At 40.1% G+C, this 14,300-nt stretch overlaps 1 protein-coding gene across 1 annotated transcript in view; it reads right to left on the bottom strand.

Annotated features, from left to right (window-relative positions):
* The window catches only part of LOC117993452 (uncharacterized), a 73,663-nt gene that overhangs the window by 1,443 nt on the left and 57,920 nt on the right, over nucleotides 1-14,300 (bottom strand). The window contains exon 3 of the mRNA XM_034981252.2: nucleotides 7,356-7,413. Within this exon, the coding sequence (XP_034837143.1) occupies nucleotides 7,356-7,413 (58 nt within the window). The remainder of the gene's footprint in view (nucleotides 1-7,355; nucleotides 7,414-14,300) is intronic.

Below are 14,300 nucleotides of genomic sequence, written 5' to 3'. Positions count from 1 at the left end.
TGATCAGATAGTCAGGAAGTTAACGTGCGCAATTTTTGATTAAAATTATAATACATTTAATTTAAAATTATAATAAAATTTAATTATAAAAATATACGTAGTAAATAGCTTCTCATTCAAAGAGCTGCATTGTAATATGGGCCTATCAAAGGAGTTTTGTCAGCTGCAAAGTGTCGCTACTAGATGGCATTAACAGTCGCTTCGGTATTGAGTGAACGTACATATCACAAGTTTCGTCACTGGCAATAAGCGAACCGTGGCCTAGCGGTCAAGCGCGTCGGGCGCAAACCTAAAAGACGTGGGTTCAAATCCTGCCGGTCCGCAATATTTGATACGTATTTTAAATTATTAGTACACTGTATGTATTTATGCTGTGGTAAAATTAAGGTTCAGAGCACATAATAATAATATGAAACACAAAATTGCCAATTAAAGTAGTATGAACTAATAACCAAACTCATTTTGATCACATAAGTAGCAACGTATTGGTACCTACATACAAACAAGCACTCACTTATTGATATCGGCGCAATACCGCGGACTGGTTATTACCTGATCGCTGCAATTTACAGCGCTTTACACTAATACCAGTCTCATTGCATGTTCATAATATTGTCAGTGAATCCACACGGAGTGTGCGACCACTCCCCACTACACAGGGTTGTCTCTTGTACACACTTCCACACGCCACGGTCGTGCGCCGCCACCGCCATCCCGCGGCTGCCTGCGACTCTAGTGGTGGGGGCCTTCTAACGCTGCACTTTCTAGTGCGAGGTCGCCATTCTAGCACCTTGAGACCCCAATGTCTGGTTTTCCGAACTATGTGCCCTGGCCATTGCCACCTCAGCTTCGCCACCCGCTGAGCTATGTCGGTCACTTTGGTTCTCCTACGGATTTCTTCATTTCTGATTTGATCACGTAGAGTAACTCCAAGCATAATTCTCTCCGTCGCCCGCTGAGTGACTCTGTGTTGCATTGTGATTTGTGAGGCTTATAGTTAGTAAATAAACATGTCTCAGATCTATGATAATCCACATCTCATCACTGGCAACACACACTGATCGAAGACTTTGGCCTTCAAGCACTGAGGAAGCTCTGAGATGTCTCCTCATCCAAAAAAACCTTCGGGTAAAAAATATCAGGGGTTGTAGATTCAGCAGGTTAAGCTGTACCTACTTTGATAATAAGTCAGTCAGACACAATCCTTCAATTAGGTAGGTACGTTATACGTAGAGCTGAAAGTTGTAATAATGAATCGTTGCTCAAGTATTTATAATATAAGGTAGATACTGGATAGTATAACATAATTAACATTCGACAAAGTAAGTAGCTATCTATTATAATATGGAGTCTGTTCCGTGCATGGTTGTCATGAATACAGAATTATGCATGCAATTAACTTAAAACTCCAATAAACAAAAACCTCACGTACCTATAGTGGTTAATATTAAAAGGAAAATCCACCATGTTTATTTTGTTGTAATATTTACTTTAACATAATATGTAGTATCTACTTGCCTACATATTTTAATTTTATTAAAACTCAGATGCAAGCTGATCTTGCAAAATCAGTCTTCTGTAAAAAATAAAAACTTGCTTTTATTGACGAAAAAAACAAGGGTGACGTACTAAGTACATACCGTCTGTTATGCAACTGATAGCTAATATGCGACAAGGCTATCATGGCGCGTGGCGAAAATCGGAACTAACGTTGCCGTTGAGTGTGCCCTTTGTTCTCCAACAGCGCCCCCCTGTCAATGTCATTCAAGTGCCAAGAGAGCCTTGTCGCACTGTACCTTAGGTGATTGATTACCTACTAAATTCGAAATTCGAAATATAGCTGCTGTTTCTAAATACTTACAAAGTCACAATTGAACCGCAAAATCAATGTTCCGCAGTAGGTAGGTACTAGGTAGGTACACACTACACAGGACGCTGCGAAGTCCTATTTCAGGCAACTCTATGTCTTCACAACAGTGTTGCGGCTCGCCGAGTCAAACATTCATGCACGCTACAGTTCTGCAGACTTTCCCAAATTCGCACTGGGGTACACTGGGAGAAGTAACCACAAGTACCTACTTATTAAATATTTAAACCACGGACGGGCAATACATTTTATTTGTTAGACCCTACTTGCTTATTTATGATACTTCTATAGAGCTGTGGCAGTGCGCGGCGGAAAGTAATGTACATCTGTAATATGTACGAATTGTCAGTTTAAACGTAGCATGTTCATATTAGCTGTAACATAAAAATGCAACTCGTCAATATATCGAAGTAGGTTGCCTGCACATCGGATTGAAAGAGAGGTGATGCTAAATTATGTGGGTTAGGTAGTTAAGCAATAAGATTAAAACAATAGTATGTAAGATTTCTTTATTAGTATTGTTAGTCCATAAGGGGAGTAGATCATAAGCCGGCTCTCAATAAACATCTTCCACCGTTGCCGCATTTAATTATTACCATACGGCCACAACATATCTCACATCGACCTGTAGAAGGCGATAGCGGATTTGTAGAGCATAATATACTCTCTGTCGTTGAGACCGACAAAACGTCACATAGGTATGAGTGACAGAGACAACGCTGTACAAAACCGAAATGTCATTCTAAAGGCCGGTGTACTACTTATACTTACAATAATTTAATCCAAAGCAACATAATGCGTACAAACATAATATACCTACCTATTATTAAGGTGCTTGTAGTTTCTCTACGTGATGAAATCAGAAATGAGGAGATCCGTAGGAGAACTAGAGTAAACCGACATAGCTAGTTAATAACAAAACTTCAAAATTTGACAATTAAAAAGTGCTATGTCTTGTGTGATGGTACGGAACCCTTCGTGCGCGAGTCCGGCTCGCACTTGGCCGACATTTGATGAGCACATCTTATGGTTAATGCCGGAAACGGAAGCTTGTTGCCGAAAGTGGTTATTCTGGAACATTCTCGTCACGGTCCGCTGATCCCGACAGATGATATCACGTTCAGTATGTCTGTCACGTGCTAGCTCTGCAACTCGAAAGGCTTGCAGAGATACCGATGAAAAATTTCTCCAAAATACGCTATTGTAAAGGAAAATTGCAAGAAGGAAGTGTTTTAGGGTTTCATAGTAAAATATAAAAGGTTTTAATTCAAATGAATTCAATGAAAATGTCGCTTGAACATCGCGAGGTTCTTCATAATGTTCTCAAAGGAAGTCTGCCAATCGCACTTGGCCACCGTGGTAGACTATGGCCGAACCTTTTTCATTATGAGAGAAGACCCGTGCTTAATAGTGAGCAGCTATGGGTTGAATATGACGATGATGATGATGACAGTAAAACAAGAAACTCAGTCAGTCAGTCAGTCTGTGTGTCAGAGTGTTTAATATATTATCTTTGGTCAGAGCCATTTAAAAAAAATTAAGGGCTGAAAATTAAATAAAATTACAACAGCTACACAATCACAAAGTCTATAGACAAATAATTTAAAATGAAAAAATGAATAAATCTATCCTTTTTCTTTTACAATGTTCAATTGAAGTTTTTAAAAAACCAATGTAAACAAAGTCGGTGGCATAAGTACCGCAAATTGCTAATGCGCGTGGCCACCATTTAAGTGACGTAAGCACTAGACTGAAATTTCGAGCTGATGCAATTTTTACTTAAATATAGTCAAATGACGTCATTTCTATGTTAATGAGACATGGTTCAAGCGCAATAGCAATTTGCGGGACTTATATGAAGGAGTATCCAACATGTTTGCAGCGTGAGCTGGATCGTTACACAATTTGTCAGACGGTGTGTGTACTGTGTGTGTACTGTACGTGTACTGTGTGTGTACTGTACGTGTACTGTGTGTGTACTGTACGTGTACTGTGTGTGTACTGTACGTGTACTGTGTGTGTACTGTACGTGTACTGTGTGTGTACTGTACGTGTACTGTGTGTGTACTGTGTGTGTACGGTACGTGTACGTGTACCCCAGTTCCCACTGCAGGCAGTTGAATGTTTTTAATTACTGAGAAGCAGGGAGATTTCAACGAGATATATAACGCAGAAAAGACAAAACAACGAAAAGCTTGGTATTCTTCGACCACTTGCCATGGAGATCGCAAACGATCATTTGAAGATGATCAATCTCAATCTACAGGCAAAATCCTATACATTTGTGTATTTGTTTCTTTTTAGTGTCGCTTTTTCGTTTCATCGAAGCTTCAAATCACAACAGTAAGTACTAAAGAAGTTTCACTTCAAAAATATTTAGCCGCTCTACTGTCTACAGTGTGCAGTGTGCACATCTCTCAGGTGGAATGAAATGCGCGGTATCCGACTGCGGCACGTTGCTGCATTTTCTTTCAGCAAATAATAAAACGCGTACCTACGTACTGTAGCGCAGTGGCGACACTAGACACTAGACACTAGACACTAGGTAAATGCGTCGCTGAACTTGAACAATTCATCTGGACGTACACGAGTAACAAGTTGTACTAACTGACCGGCCCCAGCTTCTCTTGCGTGGAATTTTTGAAAATACTTTCAGAAAAAATGTTTTCAGACCTGGGCGCGTTTGGAACCCTCGTAGTTTTAGTTTTAAGTTCCCGTAATAATTATCACCACTATGTCTTACAAATGCAATAACCGACTATCAATTTATTACCTACTTTGAATAAATTATTTCAATGTGTTACTTATTTGTTACAGAAAAATATTTTTTGCGTGTGGTGATCTTACGGAAAAACAGAAAGATTGGAAAAATACAAAATCCTTGGCATCGGAGCTGCTAGCTAGGTACCTACTGCAATAAATGTCGCCAGGTAAGTAGATACGTAAGAAGTCTAAATGGGAAGTAAATAGCGAAATATATTCAAGTATGCGGTAACGTAGCGAAATTTATTCAAGCATAGAGGAAATCTGCATTTGTAGCAGGCATCTGCGAACTATATACGGACTACGGAGCTCGCTAGTCGGCGCGTCACCGACGATGCAGCAAATATATACCATTATATTATTATTACTATCTAAGCTCTTGTACTACTCGACGATAAATGTTTTGTTGCAAACATGATAATTCACATTCAAGTTTCACTGCTAGAGGGAATGAAAGAAGGTACCTACTACCTAAGTATTTCTTGTGTGATAGATTGTATCACTAGTTAATTAATGCGAAAATGTGTTTGTTTGTTGGTTTGTCTTTCAATCACGCGATGGCGCAAAGGATCGACGTAATTTTTTACATGGATATACTCGTATCCCATTTATATTTCAAGACATCTGAACTTAGAAGTTATGGTGGGATAAAGAAAGTCACACACATACGTACATTTTATGAACCACGAATATGTGGCGCGACCAGTGCGACACATTTTATGAACCACGAATATGTGGCGCGACCAGTGCGACACATTTTATGAACCACGAATATGTGGCGCGACCAGTGCGACACATTTTATGAACCACGAATATGTGGCGCGACCAGTGCGACACATTTTATGAACCACGAATATGTGGCGCGACCAGTGCGACACATTTTATGAACCTCGAATATGTGGCGCGACCAGTGCGACACATTTTATGAACCACAAATATGTGGCGCGACCAGTGCGACACATTTTATGAACCACGAATATGTGGCGCGACCAGTGCGACACATTTTATGAACCTCGAATATGTGGCGCGACCAGTGCGACACATTTTATGAACCACAAATATGTGGCGCGACCAGTGCGACACATTTTATGAACCACGAATATGTGGCGCGACCAGTGCGACACATTTTATGAACCACGAATATGTGGCGCGACCAGTGCGACACATTTTATGAACCACAAATATGTGGCGCGACCAGTGCGACACATTTTATGAACCACGAATATGTGGCGCGACCAGTGCGACACATTTTATGAACCACAAATATGTGGCGCGACCAGTGCGACACATTTTATGAACCACGAATATGTGGCGCGACCAGTGCGACATATTTTGGACACTGTTTGTTAGGTTAGATTTTAAGGCGTTATTTTTGTAAATGTTCATTGTGTTTATGGATCAACAAATAAATCTATTTCTATTCCATTCTATTATGTTCTAAATTTTTTTGGGCAGTGGTACAATTTAAATCGGTTCATACGCGTGGGGTCTGATATCGAGGGATTTTTCCTCGTTAAATATACATATTTTTCATACATATTTTATTCAGAAAATTCCTGAACCAGACTAATGTAATCGTGACCTAAAAACGACTCTAAACAAATATAAAGTTGGCAGCGCGGCGCCCTGCTCGGGAATAGGCAATGGGCAATGAAACCCGCCTATACGTTATAATTCCCGCCTATTCAAACAGAATTGTATTAATTTGCGGTGCCATTGTTTGGGCAAATGATCGCAAACATCAAGTACACCTCTGCGCCATTGTGTACATAAATTATATACCATTCATTTGTCGTTACTAATGAAAGCTTCATTTATCTGACGTAATCTAGCTGAGGTAAGTCGGCCGTGGCTAGTTACCACGCTACCGGCAAAGACGTGCCGCCAAGCGATTTAAGCGTTTCGGTACGATGCCGTGTAGAAACCAAAAAGAGCATGGACTTAATAAAAACTGCCATACCCCTTCCAAGTAAGCCGCTTCCATCTTAGACTGCATCATCACTTACCACCCGGTGAGATTGCTGTCGAGGGCTAACTTGTAGCTGAATAAATAAATAAAAAGAATGTTTGAAAGAGTCACAGACGTAGCTGAGTGACACTAGTTGTCCTACATTATAAATTGATTTTGAATATACGCGAGAGTGGGAGAGAGATACCACGCGCATTATTCGCTCGCGGAATTCCGCAAACTTCCGGACTGGACTAAGAAATAAGATTACACGAAAAGCTAACTGACTGTACCCGTAGTACAAGATTTTACGTCCCACCAAACGAAACCAAATTCGAGAGTCGAAATACTTCCGCGTTACAGTAAAATGGACCTAAACAGCCTTGAATTGAAGTCAAATATTCAATACCACTGATTTTAATTTCGCAATGTTTCCGCTTGGAGCGCTGGCTGTAGAAGTGTAAACAAACTTGAGCTTTAAAACAAGGCATTTAAGATCCAGTTTACTGTAACGCGGAAGTATTTCGACTCTCGAATTTGGTTTGGTTTGGTGAGACGTAAAATCTTGTACTACGGGTACTGATCTATCTACGCACAGCTCAAACTACTGGACGGATCGGGCTGAAGTTTGGCTTGCAGATAGCTATTATGACGTAGACATCCGTTAAGAAAGGATTTTTGAAAACTCAACCTCTGAGGGGGTAAAAAAGGGGTTTCAAATTTGTACAGTCGACGCAGACAAAGTCGCGAGCATAAGCCATGTTATGTGTAGTTTACCTTTTTCAGTGCAGGAGGGCACGCAGTCGCGCACCACTGTCAACTCGCTCACGTATTTCTGAAACAAGCAAAATATACAGTAAGTATATTATTTGCAAGCTCTCTCATTGCTGAGGGGCCTGACCCTTTCCTTTGCTCATATTCATCAACATCATGATCAACCCATCGCCGGCTCACTACAGAGCACGGGTCTCCTCTCAGAGTGACTCTCAGGTGTGCAGGTCTCTCCACGATGTTTTCCTTCACCGTTCCTGTGATATTTAATTATTTAAAACGCACATAGCTCCGTAAAGGGATCGAACTCCCAACCTCCGAATAGGAGGCGAACGAAAAAAAAGTTAATTCCTACTATCCTACTAATATTATTAATGTGAAAGTGTGGATGTTTGGATGTTTGTTACTCAATCACGCAAAAACGGCTGAACGGATTCGAATTTGGAATGGAGATAGATTGTACCCTGGATTAACACATAGGCTACTTTTGTGACCTTGTGACGTCACCTCCTGACCTCACGCTAAAGGTGACAGTATCACACATTACCGTCGGCTCACGGATGGCTAACCGGCGGATTAACTCAGTTAACTGACGGGCTGACTGGCGGGTCGCAGTCAGTCAGTCACACGTCGCATTACGACTCTACTCCGTTTCCTTATCTTAGAGAGTACCTACTCCTTTTTACACGCTTTACAATATTGTAACTGAATGTAACTGTATGTTTGTGCATTGCATGCGGCTGAAGTCGCGGGTACAAGTTAGTAAGTAATAAGTATAATATAATATAATATAAATTTTGTTGAAAATTCAGAAATAATTGCTCGAGATGGAAACTAAAAGTGAAATAGCCCCTACTACGATATTGGCTATTCATCAACCTTTTAACAAACGGGGTCCAAACGACCCCAGAGAGTAGCGACCCTATTATCTAAATACCGTCGCAAGCTGCCGCACCTAATTTATACTAATCGGGGTCGTTCCTCACTAATTTGTGTACCTTGGGTCCCCAGGTGCCTCCGATTGGATTATACTGAGGACATTCTTAAGATTCAAAGGGTCTTGTCAATTAAATTTACTTCAAGATAATCCTTATTTGCATTTTATTCTCGTTTTTACGCTGAAAACGTTACAAAAAATTTCTTTGGTAGAGTCATGGACGTAGTATTGCCGGTAGGGTGGTAGCAGTGGCGTGCACAGTGTTTGAAGCCAGGGTAAGCATTAGTTAGGTAGGAACCTATTTACTGGCAGGTCATAATGAAAAATATGCATTGAGCTATTACAACTGGAGTAAGCAGTGCATTTATGCCTCTATGCCCTGCACGCCACTGGGTGGTAAGTAGCCACGGCCGAAGCCTCCCACCAGACCAGACCAGAAATTTAGAAATTACAAAATTCCAAACCCCTGACAGGAATCGAACCCGGGACCTCCCACTAATTAGACCACAGCGCTTTCTCAAAATCCTTTTTGAGCGCGTAGGTTACGTTACAGAACTTGCAAGCAGATTCATGTAGGGTCAATGAGTTATTGCAAACAAGTAGCACATGTTAGTTAGCGTGTGTCGCTGTGGCTGACAAGCATATTGCATTTGAAGTGGAGCAAATGATTTAATTTGTTAATCGGAGTGGAAGAAAGAGGAAAAGTAGTGAGTAGTGACCTTCACGTCAGTCAGTTAGTTCCGCGCTAAATATCACTTCTACGAATATCATATTGCGGTTGGAAATTTTATATTTTTTATCAACTTTCCACTGGATTATGGAAATTACATTTCGCTTGTTGCTGAAGGTCGTACTTTTTTCATTATTTACATAACTGTAGTGCGTGACAGGTCGAGATGGCAATCGGGGTGGGGACGCCCCCACGCACCCGGGCGGAACAGCGCGGGTGACATGCGGGTGTGCGAGGCGCCCCCCCGCCTCATACCCGGATTGCCATCTTGACGTGTCGCGAACTACAGTACTAGATGATGGGCCCTACTTCGTCCGCGTGGATTTAGGTGACTGACGGCTTAAAGTGCTCGTGTCGTGTATGTGTCGACACGTGTCGTGTATGTGTCGTGTATGTGTCGTGTATGTGTCGTGTATGTGTCGTGTATGTGTCGACACGTGTCGTGTATGTGTCGACACGTGTCGTGTATGTGTCGACACGTGTCGTGTATGTGTCGACACGTGTCGTGTATGTGTCGACACGTGTCGTGTATGTGTCGACACGTGTCGTGATTTTCAAAAATCCCGAAACACGGTCTTCTTTATTATTGCTCGAAACCCCAAATTTCAATTTTCATAAACTTAACTTAAAAATGACGAACTTTCATACAAACTTTCACCCCACCCTTATGTCCTATGTCCTTCCCCGGGATGCAAGCTATCGCTATACCAAATTACGTCAAAATCAGTTGGATGGATGGGCCGTGAAAGGCTAGCAGACAGACACACTTTCGCATTTATAATATTAGTATGAATTAGTCTGTAGGAGGTGAACATCTCGTGGCCCGCTGTCCTCTCAGCGATATCGAGAGGGTTGGCGGCTTCAGTGTGTAAACAAGCAATTAATCTTGGTTCCGTACCATTCAGCCGCCTGAGGCGGGTCGGAAGGGACCCCAAATAAAATTGGACCCCGGCGAGCAGAGGCGGATTTGCAGTCTTGGCCGCTCTAGGCCCCAGGCCAGAGCCGCCCCTTTCCCAGCTCTCATCATATTAAAGACTAACTTATGCTCGCGACTTCATCCGCGTGGACCACACGAATTTCAAACCCCTATTTCACCCTCTTAGGGGTTAAACTTTCAAAAATCCTTTCTTAGCGGATGCCTACGTAATAATAGCTATCTGCATTCCAAATTTCAGCCCGATCCTTCCAGTAGTTTGAGCTGTGCGTTGATAGATCAGTCAGTCAGTCAGTCAGTCACCTTTTCCTTTTATATATTTAGACTACACAGTACTTAATGAATTTACTCAATGTCAATTTTCATCGAAATCGATTCAGAAATTTAGTTAACATAGCTGGTACCTAGTTTGCAATATTTTTCGACCTTTCAGAGATAATTGCATATTTAAATAAAACATTTAAAACGGTTATCTGTATATATAAAAAAAGTCCTGACAGACTGATCTATCAACATACAGTTCAAACTTACGGACGGATCGGGCTGAGATTTGGCATGCAGTTATCTATTATATGACGTAGGCATCCGCTAAGACAGGATTTTTGAAAATTTAACCCTAAGAGGATGAAATAGGGGTTCGAAATTTGTGAAGTCCACGCGGATGAAGTCGCGAGCATAAGCTTGTTTAAATATATATAAAAAGACTTGTTCTGACTGACAAACTGATCTATCAACGCACAGCCTAAACTGCTGGGTTTAGAAACATGAAATTTTGACAGTAAGTTCCTTTTCTAACGTAGGCACCCACTAAGAAAGGATTTTTGAAAGTTCAACCCCTAAGGGGGTTAAATAGGATATGGAAGTTTGTATGAAAGTCATTTATTTTTAAAGTTACATCGATAAAAATTGTTATACAAGCATCGATATAAATGACAAGATATGGTCAAGCTAACAAAATTTTTCACGGTTTTGGAACCAGATAAATCAGCGCCACCTCTTAGATAGGTACTAATGAACGACTCGTTTGAAATCCAGACGTCACTGTGGTTGCATTGGTGCTAAAGCACCACTGAGTCAGTGCCATTTTGTTTGTTCAAAAGCCCTGTCCATATCAAGTCAATCTCAATGTATGTATGTATGTGGCTTTCGGTTAATAATAAAAATATTATGTAAATATTTCATGATTTTTGAAAATTTTACTTCCTTCCTTTCCTTATTTAGGGGTTAAATAGGGGGTGTAAGTTTGTATGAATGTCCGTTGTTTTTCAACTTATTTCCATGAGAATTGGTAAGTATGTAGGTAAATGAAAAAATACGTGTTTCAGGATTTTTGAAAATTCCACCCCCATGCTTTTTTTTAGTATCGTAAAGTACTGACAACAATACTTTACTATCATTACAATCTAGCCTATGAGAGAGGCTAATAAGTAATATTATATTAACGTAAACTTATAAACGTACTTACTACACCTAAGAATCGGTCTATTGAGTCTTTATTGGTAGACACATTGTTCTTGTGTTCTTTAAATTTCACTAGCACTATGCTTTCACTTTGTTCGTGTGTTCTTTGAATTGCACTAGCACTATATTTTCACCCCCACGCTGATATTCTGAATCCCACCCGAGTGAAGCCCGGGCAGATCAGATAGTGTGTTACAAAACTCGTCTGCACTTAAGGGACTCTGCTAAGGGATTGGTCAACTGAGTTTGGATACGCGAGAGTGAAGACTCGAGTGACTACCAGATGGTGTCCAGATGGCAGAACATCGTTTAAAACCCAAAACTAAGATTGTCATTAGGGTACCCGGACCAATAGATGAACATTCGGAAATTCGGAATTCAACTAAATAGTCGTATATTTTTCAAATCACATAATAATATGTAGTGAATAATTAATATTTTTTCTAAATGTTTTTTTAACTCCCCAATGAATAAAATTTTAAAGTCACTAGTGACTAATAAAATAGGAGGCACTGGATGTCCTCTACTGGTAACTGTCAAAAGATCTGCATTTAATAAGGACAAAAGTAGATTCATAACAATACCTTTAAAAAATCAGCCAAGTGCGAATCAGACTCGCGCACTGTGGGTTCCGTACTGCAATCGTATTTTATCGACATTTTGCACGATAAATCAGAAACTACTGACTAGATCTCGTTCAAACCAATTTTCGGTGGAAGTTTGCATGGTAATGTACATCATAAATTTTTAGTTTTATCATTCTCTTATTTTAGAAGTTACAGGGGGGAGACACACATTTTACCACTTTGGTAGTGTCTCTCGCGCAAACTATTCAGTTTAGAAAAAAATGACATTAGAAACCTCAATATCATTTTTGAAGACATACATTACATACATTATACATTTATAAGGGTTCCGTTTTTTGCTATTTGGCTACGGAACCCTAAAAAATCTATAGCATCCATTAGCATCTTTAAAATTCATCGGCGCCGTAATAATGGTTTTTTTTTATATCACGTAGGTAGGTATAAGTTTTGTAGTGATCGCTCTTTATATGTTTTCTCAAGGATTTACTTTATTAATCGCGATTTTTCAAACAGAAATTATTTAAATCACACAAACACTCGGACATACACCCTATACCCTATCTGTATTGTTTTGCCAAAATGTATCGCGTAAAGTTTTATGGTCTCGTTTTGGTGGTGTCGTCCGTCCCTCCTGTTGTTTATGAATAGGTTTTCTGTACCATGTGCGTTCGAACGCAACATGAGACCTCATAGTAACATTTGTGAATATGGGTTGTAAGTGTTTACGCTTTTGCCTTTATCGATCCTTGGCCTATTGTTTCGTTCACGTAAAAACAATGATCTATTATCCTTTTATTGGTTGCTTACGCACTTTCTATTCCTGATTTCTCTTGAACTTATTGATTATTTATAAAAGTTCAAGTTAGTTATGAGCGGCCGCCCCTAATATGTGGCCGCTCTAGGCGCGGGCCTATTGTGCCTAAGGGCAAATCCGCCACTGCCGGCGAGGGCGACGCGGAACCTATAACTCATTGGCAGACGATTTTTCAATACATTGTCCTACATTTTCTTTTTATCGCGTAAGTTAAGGAAACTGAGGTGCGCTTTGAGCAGAAGTGGTGAACGGATGGATGTAAGATCTATACCTAGTACGCCACAGGTAGAAATGGCAATCGGGGTATGAGGTGGGGGGACGCCCCGCACACCCGTACGTTACGTATGTTAACTAACTCTGTACCAAATTTCATCAGACAGACAGACACACTTTCGCATTATAAAATATTCGTTTGGAATACTTTCAAAACTTTTAAAGTTCAAAGTTCATACTACACCACTTCTCTCGCACATTTATAAGGTTAAATGATACTATATAATATTTAAATGAACTATAAAAACATAATGTACCTACATTACAAACTAATTAATAATTTAAACTAAAACTAAAACCTTAAAAAATATAACATTATAACTAAAATATATTATTAAAAGGAGTCCCTTTAGGCAAGGTTCCGAAGATACTGGCAGCGTTCCCCCTTTGGATAGCTAGGCTAATTCTTTGTCCGAGGTAGCTGCCAGCTCTTCGGTCACCTGTGATGTCGACTAACCTTTTTGCTATTTCCTTAAAAAGTCTAATAGCGCTAGGACCCCACGGACCAAGGGTCTCGACACCGAATGGGACAAATTCATATTCGGAGCCTAGACCCCTGTATTAGTATAAATAATATTAGTATGGATAAATCGCGTCAATCCGTTGCTTTATAGTAAGTAGTTGTAAGATACCGTTTTTTGATATAAATAAATTCTATTATTGTAAAGGTTACATACCTAGTAGCCGGAGCCGGTTCCCTTCTTACAATATCAGTTACCAAAATTAAATTAAATACGCCCCTGGGCACATTGGGTTTGCGGTATACGATGAATGAAAATAACTCATTATTTTTTTTCATTTCAAAGGCCTATGGATAGATAGCTTCTTTGAATAACAGTGTAAGAGCGATTACGCACTCATCTGATCCGAGTCCGTGAAAATACGGATGTAAAAAAACTCGGACAAATCCGATCTCTGATCCAAATCTAAGCAAATCAGTGGATATCTTAGACATATCTATGTCATACCTCTGATTTGAATCCGAGGCAAAGCCGAGATAAAAATCCCGTGGGAACTCTCTAATTTTCCGAGATAAAAAGTAGCCTATGTCATTCTCCAGATCTTAAACTATACCCATTCAAAAAATTACGTCAATCCGTTGCACCGTTGCGACGTGATTGAAGGACAAACCAATACACTTTCGCATTTATAATAACGGTATATTGATTTTTCGGGATGTTTTGAATTTTTTTGATTTTCAAAAATTCCACTCGA

Source organism: Maniola hyperantus, chromosome 24, assembly GCF_902806685.2.
Source record: "Maniola hyperantus chromosome 24, iAphHyp1.2, whole genome shotgun sequence".
NCBI lineage: Eukaryota > Metazoa > Arthropoda > Insecta > Lepidoptera > Nymphalidae > Maniola > Maniola hyperantus.
The sequence above is the reverse complement of the archived record's forward strand: the minus strand, read 5'-3'. Positions and strand labels throughout refer to the sequence as shown.